This window comes from Nansenia antarctica (genome assembly GCF_963989245.1).
Source record: "Nansenia antarctica genome assembly, chromosome: 8".
Taxonomy (NCBI): domain Eukaryota; kingdom Metazoa; phylum Chordata; class Actinopteri; order Argentiniformes; family Microstomatidae; genus Nansenia; species Nansenia antarctica.
The window spans coordinates 52,333,989-52,360,479 of record NC_137678.1 but is presented as its reverse complement, the minus strand read 5'-3'; the positions used below and the strand labels follow the sequence as shown (position 1 = coordinate 52,360,479).

General features: G+C 43.3%; 2 protein-coding genes across 3 annotated transcripts in view; one reads left to right on the top strand and one right to left on the bottom strand.

Annotated features, from left to right (window-relative positions):
- igf1 (insulin-like growth factor 1) overlaps window positions 1-26,491 on the bottom strand; it is a 184,020-nt gene that overhangs the window by 90,412 nt on the left and 67,117 nt on the right. The window lies entirely within an intron of this gene.
- On the top strand, window positions 1,912-26,263 carry pah (phenylalanine hydroxylase). Of its 2 annotated transcripts, none has more exons than XM_080537383.1 (13): window positions 1,912-2,044; window positions 3,716-3,835; window positions 9,146-9,329; window positions 18,304-18,392; window positions 19,390-19,457; window positions 20,109-20,305; window positions 21,295-21,430; window positions 22,242-22,311; window positions 23,130-23,186; window positions 23,319-23,414; window positions 24,511-24,644; window positions 24,776-24,891; window positions 25,301-26,263. In XM_080537383.1, the coding sequence occupies exons 1-13, from the start codon at window positions 1,985-1,987 to the stop codon at window positions 25,342-25,344; spliced, it is 1,371 nt and encodes a 456-aa protein (XP_080393509.1). In that variant the 5' UTR covers window positions 1,912-1,984; the 3' UTR covers window positions 25,345-26,263. The 2 variants fall into 2 exon arrangements, with proteins under 2 accessions (XP_080393509.1, XP_080393510.1); XM_080537384.1 differs by having other exon boundaries at window positions 1,934-2,044; window positions 3,719-3,835.

Genomic DNA, 26,491 nt, shown 5'->3' with positions numbered 1-26,491 from the left:
CAGGCAGGCGGTTCAGGACCATGTTCGCACGGACAAATAGACTGAAGCTCAGCTTCTACCCTAGGGCCATTCAGGCCCTGAACACAGCAAAGACCTAGGTTCTAGGCCCTGGACAATCTAGACAATTTGATGGCAGCTACTAGATTGTAAACATAAGTGCAATATTGAAATACAACTGTGAACATTCTAAACCTGCTAACTGCGACACTTTAAATGAATGTGCAACAAATACTATGTGCAATATGACAACCCTTGTGTACATAAGGTTCAGATATAGGAAAAGTTAGGATATTTCTAGTTAGGACTCTCATCGAGGGATTTACATGGCAAGTCAAATGAAGAACTACAAATCCCATTAATGACTGGTATGGTAGCTGCTAACCTCCCTGCTTCCAGAAATGGCTCAACGAATTAATCAGTACTATCATGCAAATGGAGATATTAGATATTTGAACATATGGTGTCCAATTATTGATTATCTAAAAATGTAAAGAATTGTTGATTATATCCTGTAGTGATGCAAGCCTGTACTCTTTACTTTTTTTTTTTTCTTGTATTTTACGTGTACTCTTTAGTTGTATCCTTGTAATACATACATTTTGGGGAATTGGTTGGAACCAAATCATACTAGACATGTATGCCTGGCAGCTTGTTGTTTGTTTGTTAGTTAGTTTGTTTGTCTTGTGTATAAAACTGAAAAACTGAAAATATTTTTTCATTTTTTTTAAAAGAACTACAAATCACTGGAACTACAAATCCCTGGGCGTACTGCACCACAAACCCTCTGCTGACAGTTTTCCAGACTTAGGTCAAGCCATGGTGAAGGGTCACTGATAACTCCCACGACACTTGGGTTGCTGCTGAGAGGAGTGGAGAGGTTAAAGCAGCTCACTGTCATTGTATGGCACGGTTAGCTGCCTGCATAACATCAACAGTATTAATCACAACATCTCAAATTCTTTCAGAAGAAAATAAATGACTGGACTTTTTAAATAGGCACTACATTAAATAAACACTGCTATGTCTGTCTGTTTTTATTGTATGTATTAATGTATGTGACCTATGTGTGTTGTTAATGTGGAACTGTATTCTTGAGCTGCACTTCTGCCTGTCGAAGGAGAATTTCTGTCACTGTGTGACAGACAATAAAGCTATCTTGAATAAATGCTCTTCCTATTTGGTGAAGAAGTAAGTAATTGTATTCTATCTTATTCTAGACTGGGAGAAAGAAAGTTGTTCTGAGAACTGTTGGTCTCAGCACTGAAGGAGGGTCCCCCGGTTTACCATTTTCATTCTCTGCGGATGGCCTGGAGCCACACATCTCTTCTGTGATGAAACTAGTAAACCGTGGGACCTTTCAGGTCTGGGACCAACGGGCAGTTCTCCAGTGGCAGTTGGAACCGACCTCCACTTCTTTCTGACTCCCCTCTTTCGTATTGCTGCTTTGTCTGTGTAGAACTTAATGTGCTTCACTTCACCATGTCTGCCTCAAAACTTTATTCCAGGCACAGGCGACACTGGTTGGTGACATACCAAGGCAGACATGGTGTCAGACATTTGAAGTGTCTCAAACTTAAAAAGGAGTGCCCCCCCCCCCCGACATAGGAACAACTTTCTCCCAGTCTACAATAAAATAGAATACAATTACTTACTTCCAAGGTAAAGGGACTTTTTATTTATTTAACTTTTTTTTAAAGGGACTTTTTATTTATTTTACTTTTTTTTAAAAGGACTTTTTATTTATTTTACTTTTTTTTACCTAAAAAGGGGGCGGGTAAAAAGGGCAAAATACCCGGATGCGGTGTTCCCCATCTTTTAGGAGTTTCACAACATCCCAAACCCGTCCCGTGACCGGGATAAGGGGGGTGTGTTGTCACGTGACCCAACTTTAAAGTGCTGGAGTTGAACCAGGGGGCTGCTCAAACGACCCAAGCGCACATCTCCAACATCACTAGTTCTACCTGGGCGCAGAGAAGAGCAGAGGATGGACGCAGCGTACAACAAAATCAACGGGGACCACGATACAGAGAACCATGACAAAAAAGTAAGACTTGAATGAATGAATGGACTTTATTGTCATTGCTACAGTACAGGTACCAAACAACGAAATTGCGTTATCAGTTAACACGTGTTATTATTATGATCATAACTCTAGTTCTATTATAACATCTAGTCTTATTACAATACATATTCAATATTAAACGTATGAATAGCCTTTTCAGATGATCATAGCCTATCATATCATTATCATAGAATCAATAACACGTGTTATTATTATTATTATTATTATTATTGATAGGCTGCTTTTAGGCTATTGTTTTTACCCACTAACATCTATTGTTATTACATTATGATTAGCATCATCATAATTGTTGCTATCGCAAAAAAAATACTAAATATAATTTAGTAATTTTAATTTAATTTATTTTTTTAAATAAAAAAACTACGAGAGAGGAAAGTGCACGGTAAGGGGTGCACTACACTGGAGCTAGAACCTCTATTCTAAATGTTGCCACTGTATAAGGTCTATAGTTTGTGAGACGAGCAGGAATGGTAGGTATGTGGTTCATTGTCCTGACCATAGATGCTGGAATAGTCTGGAGGTGGACTGTGGAATGGCACAACAACACAGATCATTGTAAACATCTCATCAATAAAGTTGAACAGCAGTGACAATGAACTCGCATTATAGACCGCAACATCATTAAATGAAGAATATCAATTGAATCCTGAATTTCAACAACTGTTGCTTGTGAATGCTATTATATTGTATATTGTTTGTGTTTGCTAACATATTTGACAGGAAAAGAGTGACAAAGGGATAGTTTAATAATGAATGAATGAATGAATGAATTAATGTATCTGGTTTTGAATATTTTAGCTTTTTTTAGAGGGCATAATTGAAGGAGAGTGCTCTGTGCCCTGTGTGCCCAGTAGAGAAATAAGTCCATTTGGAAAGAGGGGATCATAGATCATTACTACAGAGGTCATAGTGGGAAGGTCAAAGGTCGGAGGGCTTTGAAGAGATAAGTCCCTGGAATGGAATAGTCATGGGTTATACAACCACAACGTTCATACACACATACACACACACACACACACACACACACACACTAATACAAAATGATGCTGACCTGTTAAAGGGTTGATATGTGCATGTAACGGTTCATATCATGTATGTGAGTCACATTATGCATAAGTCAATCGTGAGGGAGAAGAGTGAGCAACATGTGTTTGCAGTTCGAGAGGTCGGAGAGAGAGAGAGAGAGAGAGAGAGAGAGGTCGGAGAGAGAGAGAGAGAGAGAGAGAGAGAGAGAGAGAGAGAGAGAGAGGTCAGAGAGAGAGAGAGAGAGAGAGAGAGAGAGAGAGAGAGAGAGAGAGAGAGAGAGAGAGAGAGAGAGAGAGAGAGAGAGAGAGAGAGAGAGAGAGAGAGTTAGATAGAGGCAAAGGTTCACCCCACTACAGACGGTTCACTTTAGGATAGCATAACCATATCAGAGTGTTTCATAAACAAGCCACTACACTGAAGCTTACAGGATATGAGCAGCTCTCCCCACTAAGTCACCAGTCACCCCTCGGCCAGAGTATCTCTGCAGCATTGTGCTTAGACATTGTTCAGTTCTGTTCTATTCTGTGGAATGTGTGTTGTGTTGTTTGGCTGCCCAGTCACTTTGCTGTCTGTTCCTCCTCTCATCTCTCTCTTCTCTCCTCCCAGCAGAGGAAAGGTTCCATGTACCTCCTGGAGGAGGAAACCAATAAGTCGGGGGTGCTCTCCTGCTACTTCTCCCTGAAAGAGGAGGTGGGGGCGCTCGCTAAGGCCCTGAGGCTGTTTGAGGTAAATCCCCCTCTGCATTCATAACATGCACAGGTAGTATACAGTACACAATACACACACACACACATTTTAGTATCTTTGTTTGCGTTCACATTTTACAATAACATTCTTGAACACAAACATTAGTAGCTGCATCAGCATAGGACACTCGGTTGCCCAATGTGTTTCAGTCTGAGCCTAAGGGTACAGGTAACACCTTCTCCTCCATATGTGCCGGCTGCCAATTATTGCAGACACACACACACACACACACACACACACACACATACACACACACATGCATAACAACATAGCAATACACAATACACATACATATACACACTACAAACAGTAAAAAATCTCACTCACTCTTTCAACTCCAAAACATCTAGAGTCATAGTCATAGTCAATTTATTTAAACACGCACCAAACAACACACCGGTTTAGGGCGCCCTGGGCGCGGACTCTAAAAACAGAGAGAAAAACATGATGGAATTATGGTAACACAGATGGGTAAGGACAACAAAATAAACAAACAAAATAAACATGATGGAGGACATCTAAACATTCATAACCCGCACACATTAAAGACAGACGTTCATACTGGAACACATCAGGAACATCTCAGTAGCCTAGTTCACGGCAGTGGTGTGTTTTAGTCGTGCATCTGATTCGACTGTCACTGACACGGAAGTGTGAATCACAGTACATCTAGGATTTCAGATAGGAGAATCACAGTACATCTAGGATTTCAGATAGGTGAATCACAGTACATCTAGGATTTCAGATAGGTGAATCACAGTACATCGAGGATTTCAGATAGGAGACTCACAGTACATCTAGGATTTTTATTTTTTGGGGTGAAGGACCCCCAAAAAAGCCAGGAAAGCTTCTGACATCTCCCACCTTCTGCAGACCAGAAGTCAATTCATCATCAACTAGTCGTCAGAGGTCAGAAGTCATGACCCTGACCGTCACACAGAGGAGGATCAGACAAGATGTTTACTACCTGCGATTCGTCAGTAAGACAGACCGTTTAAAAGAAGAGGCAGCCAGTCCTTCTGGGTTCTGAGTTTTAGCCAGAACCTTTCCTCTTTTTTCCTCTGCACCATCGAATAATTGACACGGTAGCGTAACCGTGTTTCGTGTGACGGTCTCGTTTCAGTCAGCTGCAAATGTTTATAGCAGCCACCGACCGTTCTGCGTCCCAGGGAGCAGCCTCTGGGGAAGGGGGTCCTGGGTAGAGGAATATAAAGTCCCCCGCAGAAGGACCACATTTACACTCTAGGGCCTGCTGAAATCAAAGTCTTGCTCAGTCACACTTCTTTCTTTTTTTCCAGCTAAGTTGCTGATTCGACTGTTTCCTTCTCTATCTCTGTCAGTGTTCCATCTCTCTCACACACACACACACACACACACACACACACACACACACACACACACACACAGCATATATAACTCATGTTGTTAGACCAGGGACACAGGCATAAAGCCCCTGGCCCTTGACCCCCGCCTGTCAATAAGACTCCATCATTACCTCCTCTGGGCTACCGCAACACACACACACACACACACACACACACACACACACACACACACATACACACGCACACACACACACACACAGATGCACGCGCATGCACACAAATCCACGCATGAACACACACACACACACGTGAGAGCACACAGGCACGCACACACACACACACGGCCACTGTTCACTGGCAGAGAGGTGTGAATCACACCTCACAAAATCTATGATTTTAGCCAGGGTGGTGTGGAAGGGTGGAATGTACTGTAATTGCAGTGGTCCACCATTGCTATACCCTCTATACATGGAATACAACTAGAAAGGAGACTGGTCTTAAGAAAGGCTGATATTAAACAGATGACAATAACGTAACATGCATTGTAAGGTGTCCTTGAAAGCCTTGAAAGACGCCCATAAATAAAATGTATTATTATTATTATTATTATTATTATTATTATTATTATTAGCCCTATGTCCTTCTGCTGTATAGTCAACACATCAAGTTAACACAACGTTGGACTCTCTGTGATGTACATTCTGTGGAGACCCATGGGCTCTGTAGGGAATGAACCGTGTGGATTATACACAATATGTGTGTGGAACTCCAAAGTGGAATAAGAGGAAGATGAAAATTAGAGGCATGACTTCATTAAGAATAAATCTCTTGGTGTTAATTTGACGTTGCGTACGGCGCTGAGGAGGCATGGATCTGTTGGGTTTACATTGACCACTTTATTTTCAGACTCTAAAAACAAACACAGAGTTGCTCTAGTGTGACGACATCTTTCTCTGTAAATATCAGCTGTGTGCACAGCACTTTCTGGTAGCTCTTTTGATTCCACTAGCCAGGTTGACTATTCTGTTTTTCTGTGTGAAATAATCAAATGTGACTGCTCCTGGTGTTTCTGGACACCTCTCGGAAATGAGAAAGACGTCAAATTCGTCTTTAAAGTTTTTTTTTTTTTCTTTCAGATTTTCGTTTTTTTAGCTAACATTCAACTCGAAGATGTGAAGTACCCACTCGTTATTTTTCCGAACAGTTTTACGTTCATTAAATAAGTGTAATCTATAACACAATGACTTCGTTTCTTGTTGTTTGATGGGGATTCATTATCTTTGATGGGGATTTTCTGTGCTTAGTGATTTCCGGTGTAGCAACTTTCAAATACTCATGTCGTCTTCAATTTGTTTCCGATTTCAATGTATGATGCATCATTTGAAAGCTTACAATCTGTAGTTTAAGCACATGTAAAAAACAGAAAAATGATTTCGCCTACAGGTAGCCCTTTTCATTGGGCTGTGTCACAAATAGTTGGGTTGGAAAATCACCCTTGAATCAAGTCTTGAATCAGGTATTCAGTCACTGCATTGATCTTTCCTCAAGTAGTGTTGTGCCACCCCCGGAAGGTCAGCCTGTATCAAGGTCACGGTTGTGATTTTTGCTGTTGATTCAACGGAGTACGTGCTCTGCGGCAGCGCTGGTCGGCAGCACTGCGACCTTCGACAATTAAGCCACTGATTTAAAGTTCAAAGGTTTGGTGTCCCAAGTCAAAAAACGGTTTTGTTCTGTGTGTCACCGATCAATAGCAAGTATCTGCCAAGTGATGGACCCCAGGTGCAGTAGTCAACATGAGAAGCTCCTCTGGACCTATGGGCTCCCATTCCCCAGATCCACCCCCTACTCCTCCTCCTCTCCCCATCGCCTCCCCTCCTACGGCAAAAAACCTCCCCACCAAACCCTTTTTTTTGTCCAACCATCTCCCTGCTTCCCTCCACCTCCCATTCTATTCCATTAGAACAGGCCAAATTCCTCCAAACCATCAACAACACACCCCTTCTCACCAAGACCCCCCTCCTCTGGAACAGCAACATCTGCATTTCCCTTGTAATCATCAGAACATATAGGACCGCCTGGACATTTTTGGAATGCAATGTTCCCCTACGGGCTTGTTAATGTACTATATTCATGTACACATGCTACTATTAGCATGTACACATGCTAAATGTATGTGAAGTGTAGTGAAGCGTCATAGCTTTGCTCACGTGCAACTCTGCACTCTTTTATTAGGATTTTTAGGGGTTGAAAATGACCAGCACTGCACTGTAACTTGAATAGCGACAAAAAAAAAAAAAATCGGATGGTTATCTTAAACAGTGGAGAGGAATCTAAGCACAGATCTCTACATCAAACTGACCTCTGCTCACTGTTAGTCCACCTGAGAGCCAAGCCCATGTGACCTGGTCTAGTGTGGAAGTCATGTGAGGGGTTCGAGCTTGTCCATCTGTAAGCTTGTCATGGCCACGTCAACCTCTCTGACCTGAGGTGTCGCTCCTGCTGCTCCGACACTCGCCAGGGCTCAGCCACATCTCTGAGGAGAACGACGCCCAAACGGTTCTGCCTCCCTATTGGTTAAGGGGTTCATGTTTGACCCAGATACGCTGACTCATGCTCACTGCATTCATTCAGATTGATATAATTAGGGCTGTTATACTGACATTGTTGATGTTAGCCACAAAGAATCTGTTCCTCTAAACTCAAGAACTCTGTGACTCAGAGACAGGAACAAACATTGGAAGCAAACTCTCACTGATTCTGGAGAAATGATAGAAGCTCATGCATAGAGATGCCAGCCAGCCAGCCAGCCAATGGGGGGGGGGGGTGCATTGTTTTGTAATTGCTAGCGGATCCATATGCCCCTCATAGAGCCATGGGAGCGGGAATGGGATCCAGATGGAGAGAGAGAGAAGAGGTTCCCAGGTCCGCCTCTCTACTGGACCTATGGCAGTGAGCTGCTACTCGGCTCCCTCCCCTTCCCCACTGTTACATAAATAAACAAAAACACATTTTTTATTATAATTACCCCTTTAAGAATGTTGTTTGTCTCCTGGAACAACCCACTCAAGTCTCTCGCAAAATGGAAATATTGAAATTGATACATTGTATGTGCACTCACACAATTTCTAACCCGAAGGTCTCTGGAAAACATGACCTGGTTTTGTTTGGTTTCTGAATTAGAGATTTTTTTGGAAGCTTCTCAACTATTTTGGAGAGCGATGCATAACTGTTGTGAGCCTGTTCAGCGCTAGAACGGGCGGGCTCTGGTTCGTTCTTTAACAGCCGACCCTCAATTAGCTGAGCTGTTATGACCCCAGGGCATGGTAGACTCCAGAAAGTCTGTCAGCTGACCTTGTTTAAACATGCACTTAGCGCCCTCTAGCGGTAAAACAAACACATAACTATTTCTAGAGGGGATTTTCAGGGTACAGTTAAGAAAGGTGGTTGAAATCAACTTAGATTTTCTATTTTATTGTTGTTGTTGTTGTTGTTGTTTTTTAACGGAAGGAACACAATAGTGTACTAATCCATAGCTTGTTTATAAAGCTCTCACTGGCATAGCACCAGAATATTTGAAAGACCTTTTGCTAGCATATCAGCCCAATAGAGCTCTCAGGTCTTCTGACGCTGGTTTTCTCTGTGTACCACATGTACAAAAGAAGAGATTTGGTGAGGCTGCATTCTCATTTTATGCACCCAGATTGTGGAATGCACTGCCAGTTTACATCAGGGATGCAACCTCAGCACATATGTTCAAGTCAAGACTAAAAACCCATCTTTTTAATATTGCCTTTAAATGACTAAATAATTAAATTAAGATTATATAATGATTAAAGCACTTTGAGCTGCAACGTTTGCAGGAAATGTGCTATACAAATAAAGTTATTATTATTATTATTATTATTATCATAGCATGGAATGGACAGTATGTTTAATAGCCCCTCCCTGTCTCTGTGAACGCCAGGAAAAGGAGATCAACCTGACGTACATCGAGTCGCGCCCCTCGCGGATGAACAGCCAGGAGTTTGAGTTCTTCATCAGCGTGGACTCCTCCTGCTCACAGGCCCTGGATGAGGTCATCGCCGGCCTACGCACAGAGATCAGTGGTCATGTGACCGAGCTGACCCGCAACAAGACGAAGGACACAGGTGTGTGAGTGTGTACGAGGGCGTGTGTGTGACCACAATATGCGCATAGCAAGATGTTGATCGATCAAATCAAACGAACTAGGACATTTCGTGACGTTAGAATTATAAGGTTCTATCTCAATTTTTGGTCGAAATTGAGTTTTTTACATAATCTGATCCATTAGGGCTGGGTTGCACCAACCTGGTTTAAAACTAATCCTGGTTTAAATCAGGGCTTATCTACTAATCCTGTTGCATAATCCTAGCTTAAACCTAGTTTAAACCTGGTTTAATTTAATCCTGGTTTAAATCTAAGCCTCTGCTAATCCAGGTTTAAACCTGGTTTAAACCTGGATTAAATCAAGTCTGTTGCACCAGTAATTTTAAACCTAGTTTAAACCTGGATTAGCAATTATATTTAAACCACCCCTGGAGGAGGTTTATGTTAGGTTTATTTCAGTTTTAATGACAACATGGCTGCATATCTTCGCTGGATGAGAATAAAGGAAAGAGTTTCTCGCAGGAAAATTCAAGACAGATTAAACCCAATTGAATTTTATTACATTTTAATTGTAATAATAATTTTATTGTGATATCATTTTATGGTGATATAAAGTGAATAATTCAATTGTGAGTTTTCCCAATGGTATAGCTTTACAAAATACTGTTTACTGTCATATACCTCAATGGGAAGGTTGCACCAGCTATCAAGCATGGAAGTGAGAGGAACTCTCAAACGCCCTCCAGCATGTCTACTACCTACCGGTACATGGATTGTACAGTATTCAGAACCATCTTCAAACCAATATGAATAATGAATACACCAACCAAATAATGTGATTGATTTAGCTGTTCATATTATAGGGTCTGATATCTATTTCAGATGCAATGTCCTGTCCTTTTTACACATACTCAGTATTTTGTTTCCCTCAAAAGTAACACTGCATTGAACCTGATATTTACTAATTAATATTAGCTACACCTCTTGGAAGAGGAAAGGGAAAGAAAAAAAAAACATAGACACGGCCCAACCCTGCTTAGCTTCCGAGGTCGGACGAGATCGGGCGTATTCAGGCTAGTATGGCCGTGAGCAAGAGGACCATGACCCTAAGCATCCATAAGACCCAGCCTGGAGCACTCTTGTTGATGGAACTTTATTAAATATGTGGGATAAAGCACTCTATTTGTGGGTAGACTATGCACAAGGTGTCCTGGATGAAGGGAGAAGTGTGTTTCAATGAATTATAACTTTATTGGGGGCATATGGCACTCTATATGGGGGTAAAAAGTGACTTGGAACTGCTCTCCTTCCATGGAGGCCTCCATAAATGGATAGACGCTACACCCTTGTGGGTGAAAATGGTAGTGACAACACTTATTCCCTGGCTGCTGACATGCCCCATGCCCCTGTGCTGGAGGTCACATAGTTTGACCTTAAGGCCTTTGAGCTACACAGACTACCAGGGGTGTTGATTTATACACACAGCCCGGCAGAGAGACACTATCATGGGCATGGACACTTAGTCATAGGCCTCACTACATGTGGAACAATAGAACCAGGCTTGTTCAGCTACTCACACAGCCCAGCAGAGAGACACTATCATGGGCATGGACACTTAGTCATAGGCCTCACTACATGTGGAACAATAGAACCAGGCTGCTTCAGCTACTCACACAGCCCAGCAGAGAGACACTATCATGGGCATGGACACAGAGTCATAGGCCTCACTACATGTGGAACAATAGAACCAGGCTTGTTCAGCTACTCACACAGCCCAGCAGAGAGTCACTCTGCTGGGCAGTAACTTACCTGTTATGGAGGCCTAAAAAAAGGGAGATGAGAGTGAAGCTGAATAGCTTCCATTGTGGAAGAGATGTACCAACATGAGATGTACCAAGGCAGTGGCGCCGGCAGCCGGAATCCTGTACGCACTGTGCGTACACATTTTTTTAAAGGTCTTTTTTTTCTTCTGTAATAAACACGCTTAACGCAACTCTTTCACGTTGCGTTCAGCCAATCACTCAACCCGTTCGTTTGAAACATTACATAAAGGCCAATGATTGGTGTTTACGTCACTGTCACTACTGTAAATACATTTGATTTGATTTGACTTGTCACTGACTCATTTGATCTTGATTTCTGGCGCTCAAATCATTTTCATTCAACTAGCTGCCTAAGTTAGTGTGTCTAGTAGGGTGAACAGATGTCACTGCACAGCATTTTCACGACTTTTGGTGCGTCCCGCAAGCTTACCTTGTGTCACACGTCTTGCTCCTTCTGATACCGAAGTTAAACTGGCCTGATAAACTGGCGCGGGGGTTTTATAGCGGACATTTGATTGTGACGTCAAATGTCCTCTCCACTGTTATGATCATCCTGCATGTTTTCTGAACATTCTGATCTCAGGAGCTCCATTTGTTGTTGTTTTTTAACCATTTTCTTTCTTTTTCTTAAACAATGATAATAATACAAATAATAATATTAAAAAGCCCCATATCTATTCATCTCTCATTCTGATCATTAAAGCATTAAAGCCCTCGAAAATAATATGATATCATCAAAATATCATCATGATCAAAATGCAGGGTTCCCACGGGTCCTTGAAAGTTTGTGAATTTGAGAAAAAATAAATATATGTTTTTTGTTTTAGAGAGGGAGAGAGAGGGGAATACAATCTAAACTTGTTAACGTAATGTTAGTAAATATGCTACGTTACGCTGTCTGCATGTTTCTACCGCTATCTGAGTCGCACCACGCACTTGCCTCAAGAAAATTCCGGTGCAGGTTAAGCAGCAGCAAGCAGCTGTCGCTATGCCTGGCAAATGTACATTTCAGGATGTGTGGCTCACTAAAGACATTTACAAGCAATGGATTTTCGGGTGCACCGTCACCATAATGTAGGGTGTCCACCCACTGGTAATAATAGAACGTGCGAAAACGGGGTTCTGCCAGGGTTGCTCGACTTAATCACCATTAACCCTTGTGTGATGTTCACTTTTTGGACCCTTTCGTAATGTTCGGGTCCAGTTGACCCGGGACATCATTGGGGTTTTAAAAGCACTTGTCCTGACACGGTGCTCCTAGTCCCAAGGGTGACCCGTACAAGGGGGTATACTCAGGGCGCAAGAAAGCCCCAAAATAGCCCATAATATTAAAGGGTGCCTCCTGTGGGCACAAACAGGTACTGTACCCAATAATGCACAATAGGTACTGTGTACACATTCAAAAGTACATATCTTTTGTTCTGTGGATCTAGGGGGCTGCCCTTTGGAGAGGCTGGGGCAGAGGATGCTTAGTAACAACCCACAAAGTGTCAGACCCCTGGGAATAGGTGGGACCGAATGACAGCATGATGAGTAGAAGCGTTTTTACGCACATGATGCCCCTAACTTTGAAAATGCAAAATCCACTATAATAAAGTGTCATAAATCAAACTTATGTAGGAAAAATTTTAATGAAACAATGTTTTCATTGCTCTTTATTATTTAGAATGTATATTCTCAATTGAATTTCACATTTATCTAATTATAATCAAAGCTGTAAAGAAAATACAGGTGATGAACAAGAATAGAAATGAAAGAACCAAACTAAGATTGTTTTTGCCAATAGCTATGAAATACATCTCTCAAAAATGTCTGCAAATGCTGAATCACAAAACACGAACGGAATGTACACTGTTTTCACTGTCACTGTCGAAATACAGTATTGTCTGAAAAATCCCAAATAATTCTGAGATATCACTGGCTACAATTGTGTTCATGGGTATGCCTATCTACACAACACATGAAGCACAGAATGTGACAGTGCGTGTACCTCAGTGCAAGAAAATGTAAAAATGTTTACAATGTTGCACTTCATAGGGTAAAAAGTGTGAGAGCAGACGGCTTCTTGGCGTGGGAAAGCCAGATCCCAAATAATTCTGAGATATCACTGGCTACAATTGTGTGTTCATGGGTATGCCTATCTACACAACACATGAAGCACAGAATGTGACAGTGCGTGTACCTCAGTGCAAGAAAATGTAAAACATTTTACAATGTTGCACTTCATAGGGTAAAAAGTGTGAGAGCAGACGGCTTCTTGGCGTGGGAAAGCCAGAGCAGAGGTGTGTGAGTGAGTGAGTGAGTGTCAGTGTGAGTGTGTGTATGTTTCTGTGTGTCTCTGTGCATTTTTTTTTCACTTTTACATTTTTTCATAGAAAATAAGCCAAGGCCATGGAGTTTCATATTGATCAAATGTATTCTTGTACCATTTCTCTTTAAGTAAAAATGTAAAACGGGTCCAGTTGACCCGAACACCACACAAGGGTTAAAAAATACATTTTTGGAAGATTTTGTCTTACATGTCCCATATGTATTATAGTTAATGTTTGTGTTGCTGCGCTCTGTGTAGAGCGCGTTATAGGTGATACAACCATCCAACCTATATTGTAGGCTAGTCTGCAAAGTTTTGCTACGTTTCTGTGCGTACTATGAAATCTAATCCTGCCGGCGCCACTGTACCAAGGACTACCAGAGGTGTTCAGCTAGACACACAGCCCAGAGACAACACACCTTCCATGGGTGCTGACTAGGCCTGTGGCCCTATGCTGGAGGTCACATGAGCTCCAGGGCCTCAAGTCCTGCACTACCAGGCCGAGTAGGAGAGCCCTCACTAGGCCTAGCTGGCTACCATTCACCCCTCCTCTCCCCTGGAGCTCACTCTACTCTCCACAGACTAAGTCCAGCTCCACTAAAGGGCCTAACTGCTACTCTACCAGTCCGAGTAGGTGTGCCCTCACTGTGCCTAGCTGTCTACCATTCTCCCCTGGAGCTCACTCTACTCTGCACAGACTAAGTCCAGCTCCAGGGCCTATGTGATACACTACCAGTCCGAGTAGGAGTGACCTCACTGGGCCTAGCTGTCTACTAGTATCCCCTCCTCTGGAGCTCTGACCTCCAGGGCCTATGTGATACACTACCAGTCCGAGTAGGAGTGACCTCACTGGGCCTAGCTGTCTACTAGTATCCCCTCCTCTGGAGCTCTGACCTCCAGGGCCTATGGCCTACTCTATAGTGTCCGGTCTTAGTGCCTCATCATCGGCCTCCCTTCCTCCATAACACCCCCTGGTTCCTCCCCACCCTACCACGTGCACCCCTGGGTCTCCTCTCACAAACAATCAAAGTAGGATTACAGACTTTCAGTCTGCCTCCATCCATGTGGATGAACCACCCAAAGGCCTGAGGTGTTGTCGGAGGCATGAATATGATTTAGGGGGTATTTAGTATAACAGGCTGGGTTTATTGTGAGTTTACTTGTTTGTTTATTGCCAATAATCTGATACCGTATTGAGAAGTCATATGGTTATGGGGGGTGATATTGCAAGGTAATTTAAGCACCTGCGCACCTTGCATTGCGGTAGTGGAGAGAGAGGGGAGCGATGTATTTTTGTTGACCGCATTATACGCATATGACGCAGATGAACCACTGATGAACCAGATGAGACACTGACCTCATGTCTTTTAGCTTGCTTTTATAGTTGTTTTTGCGCCCATATCGAGGATTTCTAAGCCGGTGTTCTGTGAACACTCATGACACAAGCCTGATCCTCGTTCGAGGAATCACCTGAGGCTTGAATTCCAATCCCGAGTTGCCTGATCGCCTGATTTATTTTAATCGCCGATATACTAATCCACTTTAGTGGAACGGCCCCCAGCTATGACTGGAAACAAATGAGTATCCAGTTATGGAATTTATCACCACTTTGGCTGATGTGATGATGTGATGTGGCTTTGTTTGGCTAGTCACCTCGTAACATTCGCGTAGAGAAATTAGCATGCTAGCAGCTGTTTTAATATAAAATGGTCATGCCAAGATAAAAGCTATAGCTGACTAGTGAGCCCGCATCAACCTTAATGCTATTTAAGTGTGAGATGCTATCTATAATTTATCTAGGGCCATATTTATCTAGCCAACATACTTTTTTTTTTTACATTTCGTCTGAATCCAAGATGGCGGACACTGAAAATAAATTAATCCTGGTTTAATCCTGGTTTAACTAATCCAGGATTAAAATGAGGATGTGCAACGCGTCTCTGATTAACTTTAAACCTAGTTTAAGCCTGGATTTACTAAACCTGGATTAACTCTAAACCAGGATTAGTTTAAACCAGGTTGGTGCAACCCAGCCTAGGTGTTTATTAATGCCTTGTGTGGTGTTATTTTTTAAATGTTTACATTTTTTAGTTAGTAATTCATCAACTACAAAGGTTCCATCTCACAGAACATAATGGAATGTAAAAACTTTGACGCTCAATATCTCTGAACTCCCCTAAACGGAGATAGAACCTTATAATTCTAAGCTCACGATTTTACATGATTTAAAAATCATCAAGAGTATTTTTGTCGTTGCTGTTTGACGGGTATTATTTTCCAAATTCAAGATTCTCGATGATATTTTGGTCAACGTGTCCCTGTGTCCACCCCGACACAAAACATCCTACATCCTAACTCTCCCCCACGCCCTCCACATCCATATCCATTTGTGTTCGACTTGTCCCCATCAATCTATGTTGTCCAGTCGTACGCTGAACACAAGGCAGGCTGAGGATGAACACAACAAGAGAATAATTGTGCTAATCACAATTATTGCCCAAATCATTATTATATATAAACTGGCTTCACTTCTTTGCCCTCTACTGGTCTGAATTGGGTCCATAGAACTATTTTTTACAGATCAAATTCTGATTTGTCAAATACCTCTATTACAAACACTAGATCAAGACCAGTGACAGACAAAGCCAGGGTCACATGCACTGAACTCTGGGTGGTTTAGAAGACCACCAGCCAGACGTGCTGATGGGTAACGTCGCCCAGACAGACATGGTGATGGTCGTCGCCACCGTGACTGATGGCCTGTCTATCACCCCTCCCCTCTTTATTAGTTGTTTCCACAATGACATTAGTTTAGTTACTAAGGACCAACAGGCCTGCGGGGAACAGAGGATCAGTGTCGCCATGCCCCCCCCCCCCCCGCCTTGTCCCCCTCCCCACCGCCCACCGCCCACCGCCCACAGAACAGACCATCTCTGTCACCAGGCTCAGAGCAGGGAGACCCAAACAAGGTCAAGGCTCACCCAAGGACAGGCTGACAGACAGGACCACCACGGAGCCCACCCTGACCCCAGCCTAGCTGGACAGGGTCAAGTGGGTCTGGAGATATTTATGGGCCTGGTTGCAGACGGCCTGTTTTTAGAGGAGACTGGTAGGGGTCTATTGTTCGCCCCCCCAGCCTCAGGCTGTTCGCCACACTGCCCAAATGTAGATGAATGGTCGGCCCACAGAGTCCCTGACTGTTATAAATCCACATGATTGGACGGACGACCTCGGCCGCTGGTCTGGTCAGCGTCAACGTGTCCCTGGGTCCACCCCGACACAAAACATCCTATAGGCAAACCCTCCGCCACTCCCTCCACATCCATATCCATTTGTGTTCGACTTTGTTCCCATCAATCTACGTTGTACAGTCGTACGCTGAACACAAGACAGGCTGAGGGCGAGACCGTGTGAGAGGATGAACAAGAGAAGGCTTTCTGGCTTTCCTCTCCGTTCATTTTGACATTTACATTTGAGCAGACTAGCTTCTATCCAAAAGCAACTTAGCAATTAGAGATGACAGGGCGACCGCCCCTCCTGGTGCCCCCACGGTTGAAAAACGTCTCTCTTAAGTGCCCTTTTGAGTGGCGAAAATGAGAGGACGTGTACTATTGGCTGCCCTTCCAATGGTCTAAACTTGACCATGTGCCCCCACAGTTGAAAAAACTTCGCACTAAAGTGCCCTTTTGAGTGGCGAAATTAGGGGATGTGCCCTATTGGCTGCCCTTCCAATGGTCTAAACTTGACCATGTGCACTGATGGGGTCCCATGTTGTGCAGTAGGTGCCCTTTTTTTCTTTTCGCCCCTGCCCTTCAAACATCCTGAGTCCGCCACTGCCCTGGAGTAACTCAGGGTTAGACAGTCTCCCTGGAGTAACTGAGGGTTTGACAGTCTCCATGGAGTAACTTAGGGTTAGACAGTCTCCCTGGAGTAACTGAGGGTTAGACAGTCTCCCTGGAGTAACTTAGGGTTAGACAGTCTCCCTGGAGTAACTTAGGGTTAGACAGTCTCCCTGGAGTAACTCAGGGTTAGACAGTCTCCCTGGAGTAACTTAGGGTTAGACAGTCTCCCTGGAGTAACTTAGGGTTAGACAGTCTCCCTGGAGTAACTTAGGGTTAGACAGTCTCCCTGGAGTAACTCAGGGTTAGACAGTCTCCCTGGAGTAACTTAGGGTTAGACAGTCTCCCTGGAGTAACTGAGGGTTAGACAGTCTCCCTGGAGTAACTCAGGGTTAGACAGTCTCCCTGGAGTAACTCAGGGTTAGACAGTCTCCCTGGAGTAACTCAGGGTTAGACAGTCTCCCTGGAGTAACTCAGGGTTAGACAGTCTCCCTGGAGTAACTTAGGGTTAGACAGTCTCCCTGGAGTAACTTAGGGTTAGACAGTCTCCCTGGAGTAACTCAGGGTTAGACAGTCTCCCTGGAGTAACTTAGGGTTAGACAGTCTCCCTGGAGTAACTCAGGGTTAGACAGTCTCCCTGGAGTCTCCCTGGTGGGATATGAACTCATGACCTTCTGAGTCCAACTCACTATCCACTAGGCCACCACTAACTACCCCAGTCTCTCTGACGGACCTCACCCCATTCGTGTTGCTATCAAATCATTGTGCTCTTTATCTCATGAATTTGATCCAAAAATCATTATTACTGTAAACCGGGTCCATAGGAATATATTACAGCTCAAATTCTTGATTTGTCAAATAGCTCTATTGCAAACACTTGATCAAGACAAGTGCATTAGCTCTACCATTACTATGACCTTTCTGAACATGATGAGTTATGATATCACATTGATCATATTCAGTCGTACTGCTCTAGTTGTCATAGTCATGTGAACTGGATGATGGTTTGTTCTCTCTGCAGTCCCGTGGTTCCCCAACGACATCCAGGACCTGGACCGCTTTGCCAACCAGATTCTGAGCTACGGGTCGGAGCTGGACTGTGATCACCCAGTAAGGACCAAGAAATTTCGTGACGTTAGAATTATAAGGTTCTATCTCCATTTTTGGTCAAAATTGAGTTTTTTACATAATCTGATCCATTAGGTGTTTATTAATGCCTGTGTGGTGTTATTTTTAAAATGTTGACATTTTTGAGTTAGTAATTCATAAAACACAAAGGTTCCATCTCACAAAACATAATGGAATGTAAAAACTTTGACGCTCAATATCTCTGAACTGCCCTAAACGGAGATAGAACCTTCATTCTAAGCTCACAATTTATCTCTGTCTGTTTACAACATCCTGCCTGTGTGTGTGTGTGTGTGTGTGCATGCGTTTGTGCGTTTGTGCATGCGTTTGTGTGTGTGTGTTTGCGTGTGTGTGTGTGCGTGTGCGCGCGCGTGTGTGTGTGTGTTTTGAACACATGTTTTTTTTATGACCCATACAAAAGATGACAAACCCCACTCAGAATGGAAATTGTCCAGGCCCACAAATTGATGTCATTGCTTTAATTGGGGCCCCTATAATTAGAGATAATTGCTCTCTTTTGCCACCGCCATTTAAAGTGAAATGTATTCATCATCAGCAGCAGACGCACTGTACAAAAGGCTGCGTCTGAATATGCATCAGAGTGGGAGTGCATAACGCTGTCAGAGGGCGCGGGGCCTCTAGTCCCAGACCTCCACGCTTTGATTGGTGACGCTCAGCCGCTGAGGGGGAGATCTAACACTGCTTTGGCTGTGGCCTCCTGGGGTGGTCCAGTGGTCTAACACCGCGGTCTACAGTGCACATATATTATGCCCATGTCGGCATGGGTTAGAATCCGGCTCATGCCCTGCTGACATGCCCTCTCTCTCTCTCCCTTCTTCTCCTTACACTTTCCTGTCTGTCTTCACTGTATCTGTCTAATAAAAAGATGAAATGAAAAATATGTGTGGGATATGTGCACCACCATAACTTAAAAAACCAAACAAAAAAACGAAATATTGCTTTTGCTTTTTGTCTTCAGGGCTTCACCGACCCCGTGTACCGAGCCAGGAGGAAGCAGTTTGCTGACATCGCCTACAACTACAGACAGTAACTATCCCTGAGCCTCTCCACATTTCTACAACCTCTCTCTCTCTAACAACGGCCTATAGACGTGCCCCGTTTCATTCTCCCTGCTTTGCCTTTTATTGGAAATGACCACAAACAAAAGGAGGACAAATTACAGAGGGTGCAGTAGTGGATTTGAAGCCTCTGGCTTTGTTGGAATAATTGAGATGTATTATTCGCCCGGCAACTACAAAGAGCACCAGCCCCAATGAAACACGGCCACAGAGAGGGCTCACATTTACATAGCAGTGGGACCCCTCTCTCTTCCCCATAGCCAGCCACTGTGTGTGTGTGTGTGTGTGTGTGTGTGTGTGTGTGTGTGTGTGTGTGTGTGTGTGAGCGTATGCGTGTGCGTGCGTGTGCATGTGTGTGTCCCACGTGTGCGCGTGTGTCCACGTGTGCGTGTGCATGTGGGTGTCCACGTGTGCGCGTGTGTGTCCACGTGTGCGCGTGTGTGTCCACGTGTGCGTGTGCATGTGTTCAGATTCAGATTCAGATTCAGATTCAGATAACGTTGTTATGTGTGTGTCCACGTGTGCGCATGTGTGTGTATGTCCACGTGTGTGTGTGTGTGTGTGTGTGTGTGTGTGTGTGTGCGCATGTGTCTTTAACCCCATGTCTCTCTCCTCCCAGCGGCCAGGTCATCCCCAAGGTGGACTACACGGTGGAGGAGAAGGCGACCTGGGGCACGGTGTTCACCGAGCTGAAGACTCTGTACCCGACGCACGCCTGCCGCGAGCACAACCGCGTCTTCCCCCTGCTGGAGAAGTACTGCGGCTACAGGCAGGACAACATCCCCCAGCTGGAAGACATCTCACGCTTCCTGCAGTGTAAGGGGACAGACAGAAGACCCATCTCTTCGGGCTACACCTTAACTGAGACATTAACTTACCACCCCCCTGCACTGCATCTCCTGAGACACCTGCTTTTCCCCTATACTGTGCCTCCTAAGACTTCTACTGCCCCCCCTTGTACTGTCTCTCCAGTGTCTAATTTTCTTTTAATAATAATAATATTTCACAACGACTGCCAGTGGCCCCTGGCCTGAGCTAGATTACTCTTCCTGCTAGAACTGGTGGATTGATGATTCACTTCCTTAGTCAAATGTATTGATTGTAAGTCGCTTTGGAATAAGGCGTCTGCTAAATGCCCAAAATGTAACATGTCAATGTAAAGCTCAATCGCCATTTCATCACTACCACCCCAGCATGAGCTTACCACCCCAATTTTTATCCATAATGCCATTTCCGCTTTTTTCCATAATCGGTCTAATAGCTCTGGATATGGAATCCTTATGCGATCCATTCCATTTTGGAGCTGAGGATCAACCTCTGTGTATTAGTGACTGGGGGGAGGGAGCAGAGCATGTCTGAGTGCCCCATTTCCTGTTTGTGCAGCGGTATCCCGTATACAGTACACTCATACACTCACATGAGGCACTGTCCCCCTCTCGTGAGCTTAGAATGATAAGGTTCTATCTCCGTTTAGAATGATAAGGTTCTATCTCCGTTTAGAATGAGAAGGTTCTATCTCCGTTTAGAATGAGAAGGTTCTATCTCCGTTTAGAATGATAAGGTTCTATCTCCGTTTAGGGCAGTTCAGAGATATTGAGCGTCAAAGTTTTTACATTCCATTATGTTTTGTGAGATGGAACCTTTGTATTTTATGAATTACTAACTCAAGAATTTCAACATTTTAAAAATAACACCACACAGGCATTAATAAACACCTAATGGATCAGATTATGTAAAAAACTAAATTTTGACCAAAAATGGAGACAGAACCTTATAATTCTGACATCCCCCTCTGTGTGTTTCAGCGTGCACGGGCTTCCGGCTGCGCCCCGTCGCCGGCCTGCTCTCCTCTCGGGACTTCCTGGCCGGTCTGGCCTTCCGGGTCTTCCATTCTACACAGTACATCCGCCACGGGTCCAAACCCATGTACACACCAGAGCCGTGAGTATCAACCACCATGAATCACACCATGAAGCAACTCTCTTATGACACACTTCTACCCAGTACTCAAGTTGTAAAAGACAATCAGGGGGGATGGTGGATTTTATCATATGGGGACAATTTTAGCGTCAGTGACTTCAGTGTCAGTGACTTGGTAAAAATGGCATTGCATGTGTGCGTGCCCCCCCCCCCTCGCCCACAGTATTTTACTCAATATGCGCAAAACTAAATGTTGAAATAGCAGTAATACCACGTTCATTGATCAAATTGATTGATAAAAATGAGCGATGGAAAGGGGGGGATGGCAGTTTTAGAAGGGGGATGATTTTGACCGTTTTTATTTCAGGGGGGGATGCCATCCCCCCTCATCCCCCCTCAACTCGAGTTTGGGTATACCCCGTAACCTGTAGTACTCTATCTGGGGAATAGGATGTGGTTTAAGACTAGAGCAGAAACTACAGCAGAAACAGGCTTGTGGGGGATTTTAATAGTTTATACAACGGGCTCGTGAAAACAAGCTGCGTGATTGGCTGAGAGGTGATGCAAAGCTGTGATTGAATAACGATAATGTGCACGGTTATATCACCTATTATGATCATTATTCCAACGCTGCGGTAGATTCGTGTGTCATTTTTTGGGAACTGTATTTCTTCTCAGAGCAGAGCAGAAACCAGAAACCACCACAATCTAACACAAAACAAATATGATATTATATAGAATAACACGGAACACAACAGTGTATTGAATTTGAAAAAGAGCAATAATCTGCTGTAGGCGTTGACTAGGGTCCCGTCTCTCTCCGTACATGTAGGGACGTCTGCCATGAGCTGCTGGGACACGTCCCTCTGTTTGCTGACCCAGGCTTCGCCCAGTTCTCACAGGTAAGCTCCTCCCCACCCGTTCAGTCACATGCGTGTACACGTACATCGGTAGAAATCGGGGGCGGCTGTGGAGCAGGAGGTAGAGCCGCCGTCTAATGATCGCTAGCTTGGCAGATCGGCGGTTCGAGCCCCGGCTGGCCACATGTCGAAGTGTCCTTGGGCAAGACACTGAACCCCAAATTGCTCCCAGTGAGTGAGCGAGCCAGCGCCTTGCATAGTAGCTTGCCGCCATTGGTGCATGAATGTGTGTGTGAACGGGTGAATGAGAGGCCGTTGTAAAGCGCTTTGGATAAAGGCGCTATATAAGTGCAGTCCGTTTACCATTTACCATTTAAATCAATAACTGCTAGAGTAATTATTACTACAGTGAAACATTATGATCTATTGATGGAGAGGGAAAGGACGATGCAGAAGATGAACTGCAAACACGCATGCTTGGACTAACAGTAGATACAATACAGCAGGTTGTTTTCTGATACTGTCTTGAAAATGTTAAGAAGAATGTTTTTGCTGGTTACACTGAGCGATATTCTGAAGTAGGTACGCTGTATAGAAAAATGTAATAAAAAGTTTTTACTCCAGGAGAATGTTTTGTTTTTTTACACTGAGCAATATCCTGAAGCAGGTGCACTGTATCACTGGCTTACATCTTCGTGGCCTGAGACAATATTGTTCATGTTTATTTGATTCTATTCTATATTTTCATGTTCCTTTTTTATTTGTTTATTTACTACTGTTTTTATGTTCAGCACGTGGAGTTGCATTCAATGTATGACTTAATAAATAAAGTTTGATTGATTGAATGCTATTCTGAACAGGAAATTGGTCTGGCTTCCCTGGGGGCCCCTGACGAGTTCATTGAGAAGCTTGCTACAGTACGGTTTGAGGCCTTTTCATCTTTCACATCTTTCACATAAAGGATCATTACAAGTTGACTGTTGCACTATGAGTGTCCATATCCAGAAACAGACATTCATGGTAGCCCCTGGGCTTGTGTGTGTCTGCAGGTCTACTGGTTCACCGTGGAGTTTGGACTCTGCAAGCAGGGCTCTGAGATCAAGGCCTACGGAGCAGGCCTGCTCTCCTCGTTTGGAGAGCTGCAGGTGAGCGGGCTGTCATGTGGTGTGGGTGTTCCAGTTGGAACCATTCTATTCGGTTGTTAAGTCGTGACGTGTTTCCGGGTCCAACGTTGGCTGAGGCGCTCTCTTCTTGTGCAGTATACAGAGATTGTCCTACAAAGACACTTAGATTTAGATTAGATTAGTAATCTAAAAATTATAACCAAGGACTTTCATAAAACCTTGCTACAAATGTTAGCTTTTCCAAAAATGCCGGTCGAGAGAGGACGCTGGCGTTGCTTGTTCGCCGCTTCTCCGTCAGAAATCGAGGTGTAATTGCAGTATCCAGAGTAGATTGTCCTACAAAGACACCTAGACTTAGATTTAGTGATCTAAAAATTAATTAGACAGCCTCTACTGCTTTGTGATGTCCTCTAGGTCTTAAGCCCCCCCCCCCCCCCCCCTACAGACCATCTGTGGTTGTAAAAGCCTCTGGTCTGGCCTGGTGGGCTATCTGGCAGTGGGTTAGTGGTCCACCCGGGGATTAGTGTTAAATGCGTCAGTGGGGGTGAGTGGGTTGATGTGGGGAGTGGGTTAGTGGATCACTGGGGAAGTGGGGGAGGTTGAATGTGATGTTACCACGGTCACCGGTTACGTCAGAGGCTGTCAGCTCAAGGATGTACAGGATATACAGTTTACTGAGTCATATCAGTGTGTCTCATGCTGTGAGAGGATTATCCACATTATGCATTTCCTGTGTATGGCCGAGACTTAATGGCAGCCAGAATTTGGACGAATTGACGAATTGAAAGTACTCCCTCAGAACATCACCCATCCGTGAGCTTAGAATGATAAGGTTCTGTCTCCGTTTAGGGAAGTTCAGAGATATTGAGCGTCAAAGTTTTTACATTCCATTATGTTCTGTGAGATGGAACCTTTGTATTTTATGAATTACTAACTCAAAAATGTCAACATTTTAAAAATAACACCACACAGGCATTAATAAACACCTAATGGATGTAAAAAAACTCAATTTTGACAAAAATGGAGATAGAACCTTATAATTCTGATGTCACGCATTGTAATGATTGAAATGCATGAATGCATAAATGAACTAGTATACATGGTTGCTTTGTTCCAGTACTGTTTGACAGACCAGCCCAAGCTGCAGCCCTTCGACCCCGAGAAGACCAGCCTCCAGAAGTATCCAATCACAGAGTTCCAACCGGTTTACTTTATCGCTGAGAGCTTTGAGGACGCCAAGGAGAGAGTGAGGTAGAAACACCAACACCCTTTTATGATACATACGAATGCTCTCCATTCACATTCGTGTGTAATATGATATCCCGGCTTTCTCTCATTTATTGCAAATGTTTAATGGTGATTTTTATATTTGTTTACAACAGGAGATTTGCAGACACCATCCCCAGACCTTTCTCAGTACGCTACAATGCTTACACCCAGAGCATTGAGGTCCTGGATAACACTCAGCAGCTGAGGAACTTGGCTGATAGCATCAGTGGTGGGTAACACATTTGTCGTTTTGAACCAATATCCGTGAACCTTATTTTGTTGTGCCATAAGCTACACCAACCTTATTTTTAGTGCTATAGCCTCACCAACCTATTTCTATGTTTTGTGTACAATTCGTTTAATCCAATTTGAAGTAGTAGTAACTCACTTAAGCTATACCACAGCAAAACTATACTAGATCCAGACACTAATAATATCGAATAATGTCACCAATACATAGAAATGGATTTGAATGAGAATCATCTTTAGGTCCAACCATTAGCCTAAGTGACTGGAAATAGCCAAAGCTGTATTTCATCCAATTACATCCAAAGGAATTGAATAGACAAATATGTCTGTGGAGATCCCCTTCAGACAAGATACGTTAATGTACCGCTATCATGTTTTATTTACTTCAGGGGAGATCGGGATCCTGTGCAATGCCCTGAAGAAGTTGGAGTAAGGACAAAGCCTATGGATAGCTTCGCTGACACACACAATGATGGAATCTCTCTTTGTACTTATGCATGCTTGTCCTCTGTAACATTTATTCACTGAGATATTAAAGATTTTACTGTACTCTGCTGCTTCTATATTAGTTGTCATTTAAACAAATTATGTAAAAATACATAGGCTATACTGCAAATCAGATAATTACAGTAAAGAGGCATTTTAAGTAGAATGTGTTTAAATATAAGTTGTGTAGTCATAGTAGAATAATATGTGCTATACTCGCGGGATTTACACGAATGCTAGCCTACTACACTCATTGTAAATATAAACTCCATAGAACAATTCTCGACTAGAAGTATATGCTATAGAATAAGTCTATTGAAACGAAATATTCGATGAGTGTTAGAATTAGACTACCGTATATCAATTAATTGAATTGTGTTACATTTTACTAGGAGAAACAATTCACCTGCATATATTCCAGATATCCAACTGTGCCGCATTCATTGACAGGTTAAGTGGCGTAATTTTCCAAAACCAGCTGTGACCGATACGAATACGAACGAGCGCTCTGAGCCTATGAAGATTTTTTGGTTTATTGTCTCTCTGTAGCGTTTAAATTGGCTTTCTTTCTTCTTTCTTTTTTAAACAAATGAATACTTGCATCACTGTGAACGGAAAACACAATACCACTAGCCTATGCAATGTGAGTTTTAATAAATTGTTAATAAAAAAAATGTATGATAATTTTGATGATAATTGACGATCATTTTACATTTGATGTGTTTGATTTTCCTTCGATTATTGATCTCTGAGGCCAGGTCGTTTTTCTATATGATATATCTTCCATTACACTTGTTTTTTTATGAAACAGTATGCATGAAATGTGTTGCAATTAATAAATTGTCAAATAAATGTCTTGAAATCCTTCAATTTGTCGAAAATTATGGGGAAAGTTAAACGAAGTAAGGATTATTATTATCATCATCATCATCATCATCATTCTTATTATCTCTATTAGATGCCCCATGCACTTTAAACAGGACCGTTACAGCACCCTGGACAGCACCCGATGACCGATGTTACCCGTTTGATCATGTAAAATGTAAGTGGAAACGTAGGTTACCTATAAAGGTCATGGAATTAAAAACATTAGC